Genomic DNA, 11989 nt, shown 5'->3' on the forward strand with positions numbered 1-11989 from the left:
TAAAATCTTGAAATAAAGAATGTGTACCGAAGAAGATTTGAACTCAGACCCTATCATTCACTAGTCCGTTGCCTTAACTAATAGGCCACAGAGAATGGGTTGATAGCTTGCCGATATAAGTCGCTATATGGTAGCACATACCTAACGGCTTTGCATACCATGTAGGGTGACTGCATAATTAAGTGATTGTCATTAGCTAGCTTACTATAAATTTGTGAGCGTCTTCCAGGCTAATAGCAAGTGGTTTGCAGCTTTCATTATTTTTCATTGTTTATAAGCTGATTTTGAATACCCAGGCAATGTCAGGTAGCACCGCTACTACAACAGATATGTATATATATATATATATATATATATATATATATATATTTATATATATATATACATACATATATATATATATATATATATATATATATACATGTATATATGTATACATATACATGTATATATACATATATGTATATATATATATATCTATATATATATATATGTATATATATACTATATATATGTATATATATACTATATATTTATGTATATATATATAATATATATATACTAGCTGTGCCGGGTGGCACAGCTAGTTTATATATATTTTTAAAGTAGGTGTATATGGATATGTGTGTATATGTGGCCCTCCAGGAATAGCTATTAAAGTGTTAGAATAAAGAATTCGTACCGAAGAAGATTTGATCTCGAAGCCTACCCTAAAAACTCTCATTACTTCTCATAGTTTATAGGCTGATTTTTAAAACTTGAGCAACACCGGTTAGCACAGCTACTATAAATGTATATATATATATATATATATATGCATATATATTTATATAAACATATATTTAAATATATATATGCATACATGGATATAGTCATGTAAGTATAGACCGACATACAGGTATATAGGCATACATACTTGCCGGTATGTATGCATATATGCCTATATGCCTATACATGCATGTATAAATTTATGCCTATATGCCTATACATGCATATATGGCATGTATAGCCATATAGGCATATATGCATACACATATACCTTCAAAATATATATATTTTGAAGGTATATATATAAGTATATACATGCTTTTAAAATTTAAATACATATAAGTAAAGGTTTCTGCTTACTCCGAAAATATGACAGTTTGTACATCTTCAATTGTGTAGCCATGTCCTTGTCTCAAACCCAGTTGTTTACAAATCTCGGCGTTTAATGTTTTTTCTTTAGCGTGGGTGCAAGCACCAATTGCAAATCCCTGGGCATGTGCATCACTCATACTTAGATACAGGGCGCTTCTCTCCAATGGCACCATCTTTGAATCATCTGTGAGATTGCGATGAAAACATTTCAGAGGTTAGTGCTAGATAGAGCAAAATAATATAAAGGCTAAAACACAAGTTTTATGGCATTTTGAGTCAAATCACAAATATTGTTACTGGTATATTGATCAATCTAATAGCATATCTAGTGGAGTTGTGTTTTCTCAAAACTATTATATAGTTCTATAGCATAATAAGCAATTATTGTTCATTATGACCCTCGTTTTGTTTAGTAGCTTTAAGAATCTTGTAATCTATGTCCCCTTAAAGATGAATGAATAATCTGGAATAGTGGCTTTGCACAGTCTGTCCATTGGAGTACTAAAAAAAAGTTTTTATTGCTCAGCTTCTAAACAATTCCTGTGGCAAAAAAATTTTTTTGGCCAAATTAAACTAAAAGAATTTCATTATGAGTAAATTTAATTTTAGTAAAATCTAAGGTAGCTCCGTGTGTTACTGTTTATGCTAAATGAACCATTTTAATGGTGAGGTAATATTTGAAACTAAATTACCAAATTAAGATAAAAGTTAACTGCTTTTCATGTTCCCCATAAAGCAAGTTGTTCAGAAGAGAACCATTGAAGGATTAATAGAACGATATTAGATCTGATTTGGTAAAAGACTGATTAACTAGTTTGACAAGATTTTTAAATGTAAAGAACGTCCTTTGCTTAAATTGCTTGCAGAGATTATGCTGCTTACAAGTGATGCCTTTCGGTGATACTCTAATGTATTTTAAACATTTTCTTAAGAAGGTAATGCGTTCTTGGCAGATATTTTTAGAACATATTTCATTATTTCTAGATTTTATGTAGAATATGACCCATTACTAGTTACGATTATTACTCATTACTTATTACGATTTCAGTTTATAAAATTTTTCTTGGATGCACACTTGAGATAAGACAATTTGGTTTTTTGCCAGTTAACGGCAATACAATACTAACCGACCCGTGTAAAAGAAACCGGAAATCCAGTGAGAATATGCAATCCATTTGCAACTTGACCACTTATCAAAGCTGAATAGCCCCCAAACAGTTTAGCCATGGCTTTCTCAATCAGTTGAGCAAACAGCTGTTTTCTCTTTGACTAAAAATAGTTAACCAACAAAATTTTCTTAGTTTTATGTTAACTTCTAAATCTGTTAATGTAATGCACATTTTTCTCAGGTTCAAATGTAAGGATTTTTTGAAGCCAATGTGTTTTATTTTTACCATGAACAAAAATTTGCAGCCAAAATTAAACACATCCAAAAAAGAGTTATCTAGATATTTCCATGTTTTGCATACATACATGTAGGTAAACTTTGGTCAGCCAACCACTCTAGTGATCTAGTTCAAATAATATTTTATTATTTCTTAGCATAAATATAAGTTTGGAGTTAGGTATTGCTTATCTATTCAGCATATTTTTCACACTAACTGTAGATAATTGTTTTCCAGATTTATGATGGTAGTTTGATATGAAAAAGTGGTCAAGAGAAATCTCTGCTACTGGCTTGCAAAATTTTATGTGTTTTAGGCACTTCAAGTTGGCTAGACAAAATTTGAGCAAAAGCTTGAGCAAAAGGATAAAAAATGATATTTTCATCAAAAACCTATGGTGTTCATTACTATGGCAAAAACTCTTAACTGTAACAAAAATATACCATTACACCAAATCTATACAGGATAGTTACTTTTGATTATTTACCCTACCTTGAACAATATTATGGTTATAAACCGCATGCAGCTGTAAGCAATTAAAATGAAGAGAAAATAGCTAAAAATAGGGTTGCATTATTGATTGTTTTGATTTATGATAGTGCTAATTAGTCAAATGAGATATTAAATACATTTATTAACATCCCATCAGCTAATATATACAAAATTCTGATATAATGATCAAAAACTGCAATGTTTGAGCTGTTGCATAATTTTCCATGTCTAAAAATTAGTGGCTCTTCAAAGTCAGGGAAGCTAAAACGTGTGTACAAATTATACCGGCTGCATGATTGGTCAAATTGAAACTTGATCAGATTCAATGGAAAATGCATATGATGGTTAAGGAGTTCCAAATGCAAGACTTTGTATGCTAGTAGTATTTGCTCATGTTGCATTCTTGAAGATCGTGGTTCATTTGCATTAATCATGTTATCATTTTACTAACGGTAATATTAAAAAACAATTTCAGTGTTTTTGCTTTTTAAGTAAATTAAAAAATTTGTAAAAACAATGCAGCTCATTTGATCACATATCCGATGCTGAATATGGCTAATCACACTTGAGCAATCCATTACAACTTGTAACAAAGAACGCATTTAAACGGTCTCTGGATTATTTTGTCTAATTTCTCAGCGTACCGACTATGTACATGATCAAAGTGAAACTCTGAGCAAATCTATGATAATGGTTTCTATTTATTTAGAGTGCTGACTATCTAAATAAGTCTATAGGTTTAACATGAGTCACAGCTAAAAATTTTAAAAAAAGAGTATTTATTATAAACCTTTGAGCTTTTTAGACGCTATAATCGCTAGTCATTACTATAAATAATTTAAAATTGAACAGTAGATTTTTTTCATCATTCTGCAAGACTGCTATTTTAAATCACTCAGATTTTACTTATACAAGTGCCAGAATATTTTAACTTACTTCAGAAGCATGAGCTTTTCTTAACTTTTCCAAGTTTAATTTACCTCTGAAAACTTGAGCTTTCCTTTACTGTCACATGGAAAGAAGTCATCAACAATGACCCCGACCCACTCTCCATCCAGACATAGCTGTACACCATAGACTCCATTCTTGTTGTAGCTTTTACTGACCAACACCTTATCTAATAATTCTGCTTGACTTGCCACAAGGCTGATACACGTTATCAACCTTCAAGAAAACATCATCAGCGATTCAAGAGTTTTTTATCACTATGTGTTGATTGATGCATTTTTATGAATGCTCGTTGATTGCTAAAATATGACTTTTCCAATGTGTATATTCAGAAATTTCTTTGAACCCACAAAATATTTGTTTTAGTCTAACTTAAAAGATTGTTATTATAGTATGTTTTTGAAAGTTAATTCAGTAGCTGTAAACATACATAAAATATCCATTATATTACCTGTTTTATGATGGTTTATACATATTGGTAGAAATGATAAGCACTCTATGAACAACCATTTTATTGTGCTGTAAGTATTTGGCGCAGAGTTTCTGTCGTTATTTTGGGTTTTTCTAGATTTTATTTGTCACTAAACAAAAAAGGAAATCAACACAATGAGTCTAAATTTAACACTATAGAATATTATGACTCAGTAAATTTTTATGACATAGATTTGCCAACATTGAAAAGAAGGAACAAATTTACTTTTGTTGGGTTTAAAATATGCTGCTGGACATATATAACACTTATAGCTTGGAATTGTCAGTTTATTAGGCCTGTCAGCTAGCAATTTCATTGTTTGAAATGGTTATGAGAAGGCTGACCCAACTTACCTCCAACTGATCATAGGTCTCCAAATAAGTATGCATTTAAAAACTGAAAGGCTTGAAATGAGATGGCCATTCCATGTCAAGTCACCACTCAGAAATACTGCCTGCTTGGGCTAATAAAGTGTTGCTCAGGGATTACCCCATGAGCTAAAAGCTTGAACTGGCCTTAGTCAAAAAAAAGAATATTCATGCGGTGCCTGAACCGCACAGACTAACATCTACAATTCTGAGCCAGGGCCACGGTCAGCACATGTGCGGTAGTTGACGACCACAAAGTTGATGAGAAACCACTCTTCTTTATCTTTATTTTTATTTACAAACTAGGTGCAAAAGTAACGCAGGCAAGAGTGCCAACCCACCAGAAGAACCTGTCTCTGCCAAAGAAAAAAAAACTGCATGGACCTGGGACAAGCTGGCTGGAAAAAAGAATTAGCAAAGCAAAAATGAGCATTAGCTTAGATGCGTTATCAGATTCTGATTAGCAAAGATGCTAATTTCCTTTTAGCGCATGTTCATTGCAGGTGTAAGAGATGGGGGCAGACCTTTGAAGTGGAGTATTCCATTTTACTGAAGGAAGAAACTTAGCTTATGCGTCAACCTCTCCACCGGCTTAAACTAAAGAAAGAAGTTGAGGTGGAATACCTGGTGCAGGTTGTTCTCAGCAATAGAAAAAACCCAGGCTAAAGCTCAATGACTGAAGGAAGTAGAACTTAGTCTCAAGCTAGCAAAATGTAATTTTTTAATGTGTTTGCGCTGTCTGTGGTAATCTGTGGTACCATATGGTAAACTGAAAAGGGTTAACCACTCACTTTAAACAGAGGAAAATAGTCCAAAAATGGCTACTCTCAAGGAAGCTCAGAGAGCTGCAAGCTGATTGTGGCATGGATACTTTTATCTGTACATTCTCAGCATGGCTGCAACAACACAGCCATTGCGCAGGGGGATGGAAAATAAGAGAATGAAACATGGAGCCTAGAGAAACAATGTGTTTACAAGGATTTGAAGGAGCAGGTCTTTTTCGTTCCTATTTCTAGATACCCACATCTGAGTAAACTGTACATATTAGAAACAGATGCAAGTTGATGTGGAGTAAGGGCAGTACTTTCCAATGTCCAGGGCGAAACAAAATGAGTGTTTGCTCACTTTAGCAAGACTCTGACGCTAGCAAAAAACTACTGTTTGACATGAAGAAAGTTGTTGGCTGCAGTCAAGGCTGTAAAATATCTCCTACCGTACTTCTTTAGGCAACAGCTCCTGTTCTGAATCAACCAACCTCCACACAACAGGCCATGCAGATTAAAAGAACCACTCAACCAAATGGCAAGATGATTACCAACATTGACAACTGTGATGCAGGAAACCAGATGTCCAGTTTACAACAGCTGGGAGAGGATTATGACATCTTTAATGCGAGTAACCGGAAGAGAAAGAAGCAATAACCAGGAACTTAGAACCAGGTATGTTAGATGGTGTCAAAGGTTGCAACTACAAAGAGAATCAGTAAGTCAATAATTATAGTAGCGATAATGATAAAACGATTAGGTAATAGTAATTAATTGATGATAATAGAGAGAATTTGTAAGGATAATAATTGAAGAAAGAAGTAGAAAATATAAGTTAAACAATACTGAATGATTGAGGATAATAACCTAAAGAATGAGTGGCAGACACAATAATAGTATTTTTGAGAAGGGGATTAAGACATCCAAACTGAAACTAGAAACAGGAGCCAAATTGGAAGGATGGAGGAGATTTCTTAAAAGATCTGAGATAGCGAGTGTATCTGCAGGATTGAAAAGAAAGAAGCACACCAGAGTGAGAAGAAAGTAGAGTCAGAAGATTATGATTTAAAACAAATTAAGGCAGCATTTATGTTAGACTGCATGGGAGAGAAGGGGTATGATACTTTTGAAACATGGGAGATAGATGTTGATGCCATGCAATATGACGTCATCAAAGAAAAATTTGACGATTATTTTTCTTAGAAAGAAAATATAGTAGCAACAAGACACAGATTACTAACCATGAAACAGGATAATAGTAAAGATTTATGCAGGTTTATAGAAATAATAGAAAGGGCAGCAAAACAATGCAGGCTGGAGGAGTTAGAGAAAGATCTAATACTACAGGATTTGACAATGGGTATAAATGTTGATAAAATGAGAAAAGAATTGTTACTAAAGAAAAATATTACCCTAAAGAAAGCAAAAGCCAGGTGCAGCCAGTACAAAGGATAGAAGGTAGAGCTGACGGAGGAGCAAGAAACAAAAGTAATATCGTTACAGGGAGATCAGGAGTACAAGGCTATACATGCAATGGATTGGGACATTTATCAAAAGATTGCTTCAGAAATAGAAGAACCGGGTATACTAGAGGATACAGAGGAAGAAACCTAATCAGGGGAGGCACTTTAAGGAAAAATGATGAAAGGTCACCTATCACATGCTATGTTTGCTCGAAAGAGGACACATTGCAAGAAGCTGTTTTAACTGGCCAATGAAAAAGAAAATAAGCATGGTAGAGAATGATGCCTCTGAATATTTAAAAGATTCGTTATTACTATAAGAGAAATTAAAAAGATTTAAAACAGCTAATGACTTCCTAATCAGCTTGAAAACTAGAAACAAATATATAAACTTTGAGATAGACACAGGAGCTGATGTAACAGTTATAAGTGAAGCAACAGCAAAGAGAATATACTGCAAGATTGAGCCAACTGAATGAGTACTAAAAGGAGCAGTTGGTAAGAGGTTAGAGACAGTACTGTAGGCAAGTCAAAAATTGAGTTGATATCAAAAAAAGGACAAAGAATAATAGCGAGGAACAGTGTTATGAAGGAAAACAATAGTAATCGGTTAGGGAAACCGGAGATAATAAAGTTAGGGCTAGTTAAGACAATTTAAAAAGTAAACAAGAAAGAGGACAAGATGGCAAAGAAATACCCAAAATTGTTCAAAGAGCTTGGAACACTACCAGACATGTTCCGGATAAATTTAAAAGAAGATTTGACACTGGTGTGTCTCCAAGTGGCAAAGAGGTTGCCAATAGGTCTGAAGGAAGCAACAAAACAGGAAATGGCAAGGATGGAAAACTAGGAGTAAAAAAGAAAATTTAGAAACCAACAAAGTGGTGTTTAAGAATGATAGTAGCACCAAAGATTAATGGAAAGATTCAAATTTATGTGGATCTGACACAACTAAACAGGAGTGTACTTAGAGAAAGTTTCTCATTGCCTACATTAGAAAAAACAATAGCTGAGCTAGAGGACAGCATCATTTTAGCAAAATGAATGCTAATTCAGGATTTTGACAGACATAATCAGCGGAAGAGTCAAGAGAGCTTACTACCTTCATTACACCATTTGGTATGTATATGTTTCAGCGGATGCCGTTCGGTATTTCAACAGCTTCAGAATTTTACCACCGCCAAGTGAGTAAGATAATAGGACAACAACAGAAGATTGTTTGTATCATGGATACATTCTGGTAGTAGGGAAGAACAAAGAAGAACACAATATAAGGCTTTGTAAAGTGATAGACAAGCATCATAGAGCAGGGTTGACACTTCATAGAGATAAATGTCAGTTTGGACTTGATGAAGTGAAGTTTTTAGGTCATATACTAAGTAAAGAAGGGATTCAGATAGATCCAGAAAAGAAAAAGCAATCAAAAGATACCAGCACCTATGGACAGGAAGATTTTGAGAAGGTTCTTGGCGATGGTAAACTATTTAGAAGGGTTTAGCCCATTGTTAGCAGAAGTGAAAAGACCATTGAGACTATTAGACAAAACAATGCAGCATGGTGTTGGAATGAGGAACAGCAGAAGTGTTTTGAAAAAATTAAGGATATTATCTCTACAGCACCAGTCTTTACTTTATTTGATAATAGTAGTAAACACAGGATAACAGCGGATGCTAGCAAACATACATTAGGAGCAGCTTTGCTGCAGATAAATAGAGAAGAGAGATGGCAACCAGTAGCTTATGCCTAAAAAAAGAGTGAAGTAGAGCAAAAGTACGAACAAATAAAAAAGGAGGCACTCGCTGTAGCGTCGGCATATGACAAATTTGATTTCTACTTGGTGGGGAGAGAATTTGATGTTGAGACTGATCATAAGCCACTGGTGCCATTGTTGAAAAATAAAGATTTGTCAGACTTGCCATTAAGGATTCAAAGATTTAAGATGGTGATGATGAGAAACAGATTTCATATTTTCTACGCACCAGGAGATAAGATGTTTCTAGCTGACCTGTTAACAAGACCAGCAACAAAAGATATGAAATAAAATTAAAAAGAGTGGATGATCATGCTAATAGGATAGTAGCAGCAATAGAGGATGTTCTAATAAAAAAACTAAAGAGTACACGGAAACAGATGAAACGTATCAGGCAGTGATGAAAGGAATTAAAACAGGGTGGGAATATGCAGTATGTGGTGAGGCTAAAACTTTGAGAAAAAAGAAGGATGAGCTCAGTGTGGCGAATGGAATGATTATGTGTTTATTATTAAGTTTCCATACTTATTACTATGAGACAGGAGATAATGGAAAAACTTCATAGTGGACATCAGGGCCAGGTCAAGACATACCGAAGGTGTCAAGATTCAGTTTGGTGGCCAGAGATTAGAGAGGAGATAATAGAGATGGTAGAACGGTCTGAAGCATGTATAAAAGATAGAAGGATATTACATGAACCGATGAGTAACACTCCATTACTAAAGAAGCCTTGGCCTAGAGATTGGAACAGACTTGTTTGAGTTCGAAGGAAGGCACTACGTTATTTTTATGGACTACTATTCAAAGAGAATAGAGTTAGTTCAGATAAATAATCAAAGAGGAAGAAAATTGGCATTGAAATTCGTAGGAATAATAGCAAGGTTGGGAGCCCAATTGAAAGTACGTAGTGATAACGAACCATGTTACAACTCACCCGAATGGAGAGAAATTAAAAATGGAAATGGAGGTACAACATAGTAGGAGAAACTAGTAGTCCTGGATATCCTGAAAGTAATGGTTTAACAAAGAGAGCTGTAGGGACAATAAAAAATATGTAGAGGAAAGAGAAAGACAAGAATTTAGCTTTGCTAGCCTATAGAACTACTCCACTAGAAAGTGGAAATAGGCCAGATGAGTAAATGTATAATAGAAAGATTTGAAATGAGTTACCAGGACAGCACTTAGTTGTACCCAATCTAGGGCAATTCAAAGAAAAAGATAGACACCTCAAAGAGACAGAAGAGCAAGTTTGATAGAGTAAAATGGTCAAAAATATTGTCCGCATTAAAAGAAGGGGACAGAGTAAGGGTGAAAATTAACTATGAGGATGAAAGGAGCGAAGCAATAGTTATTGAGGAAGCTTCAGAACCAAATAGCTTCTGGGTGGATATGAACGGAAGAAGAGTAAGAAGGAATAGAAAACATCTGAGATTATTATTTTTTTAAATCTCAGCGCTACAGAATAGAGTCTCAGGATAATGAAGTAGTTAGTAATAGTAAGGAAGTAAATAGAAAGAAAACATTAGTAGGAGATAAAAGTAGTAGCAACCCAATAAGAAAGAGTACTAGAGATAGAATAAATAAACATGATAATGATTTTGTTTACTCCAAATAACTTTGGTTGTAAAAACTTAGAATAATATAACTAAAGTTGGATTCAGTAGAAAAGGCTCAGAGTAAAAAAAAACTGGACAATAAAAAGTGAGTAGGTTAGGAGCATGGGTAATAGAAAGGGTTTAGAAATAAAAATAGCAAAGGAACAATAGAAATGGAGGACTATACAATAGTTGGGAACAGTGTAGCGCACTATATCACGCCACCGTTGTGGGTAGAAAAAAATGCTTTCAGGAGGAGCCACCCTGGAAGAGTTGCCATACAGGTGTGGGATCCCTAGCATGAAAATCATCATATCCGGAGTTCCCGATATCATGGGCCGGCAGGATAACGCCGTGGATGGGGATAGAGATTCTCGATATGAGCAGTCTTTGAGAAGAGCATCCAACAGGCTGGGAGTGGTCCTATGATCCTTTTATCCTTCTACCAGGGTGCCAGCTACGCCATATGGAGTTTTAAATCATCCTAATAGACCTATTTGTACCCTTAACTCTAATAAGAGGGAGGGCACGCCTAATTTGTGCACTCGCCTTTTTAGAAGAGGGACAGATGACCTGTTCTTCTTTAGTTAAGAACATCTAAAGGTTGAAGTCGCCTCTAATGAACACTGGGCGAGGGTATTGTCCGAAATTATCTCTAGTTTCATAGCTACAAGAAGAAGGGGTGCAATGGACCTGAGGGAACGCCTGTTTTGGTCTCCCAGGAGAGAAAGGGATACTAAAGCAGGAATTGATAGGGGAAACAATAGAAAAGGGGTTAATAGAGAGCGATTGGATAGAGATGGAAATTCTGAAAAAAGGATTGTTGAAGCTGCTGGAGAAAACCAAGATGGAGAAGGTCGACAACTAGAGGAAGAAAGCATATGGAGAAGGAGAGAAAGGGAGGTGATAGAAAGAGCAAGACAAGATAGAAAAAGAAAGGAAGGAGAAATAAGAAGAAGGTTTGAAAGCGAAATGACAGCAGTTGAAAGAGATTATAAAAGAGATGTGGTAAGAGCTAGAGAAGATAGGATAATAGCTGAAAGAGCTATTGAAAAAGAAAGAACCAGGGGGCAAGAGGCAGAAAGGTTTAATGGGGAGGAAAAGAGACAACAAGAAATTAAAAGGATAAATAGAGATGCAAGGGAGAGAAAGTCATCAATCAGGCAACGAAGAGTTTGTTTTGTTGAACAACCCGAGATGAGAAACAGAGACATCCGACAAGACTTCCCTACTTTTCGAGAGTATGTTAAGTAGAAGAATTAGGATTGGAATAATAGACAGGGCTTAAGTAAAGATAATAGATCGGGATAATAGAATCAACATAAAAGAGGTAACAGACTAGACAGTAGTGGAAGGTTATAGTTAGCGGAGAACACTAGAGTAGATAATAGACAATGCTAAAGAAAAGAGGCAAAGAAAAAAAAAAGAAGGAGAAAAAGGGAGACGCGATGCAAAAAACCGGATGTCAAGCTGACGACAGCTGGGAGAGGATTATGGCATCTTGAATGTGAGTAACCAGAAGAAAAGGGAAGCAATAACCAGGAACTAAGAACCAGGTACGTTAGAACAACATTTTAATATGCACTGAGGCACCGGATTGGGTTGTGCCACA

The 11989-nt window shown here is 35.1% G+C and overlaps 1 protein-coding gene across 1 annotated transcript; it reads left to right on the top strand.

The window, feature by feature from the left end:
* The first annotated feature begins 11064 nt into the window (after positions 1-11064).
* On the top strand, positions 11065-11631 carry LOC137406920 (uncharacterized). Its single transcript, XM_068093522.1, has one exon. It carries the CDS (start codon positions 11065-11067, stop codon positions 11629-11631), a length of 567 nt encoding a protein of 188 aa, XP_067949623.1.
* Positions 11632-11989: the final 358 nt, after the last annotated feature.

The sequence above is a fragment of the Watersipora subatra genome, chromosome 10, assembly GCF_963576615.1.
Source record: "Watersipora subatra chromosome 10, tzWatSuba1.1, whole genome shotgun sequence".
NCBI lineage: Eukaryota > Metazoa > Bryozoa > Gymnolaemata > Cheilostomatida > Watersiporidae > Watersipora > Watersipora subatra.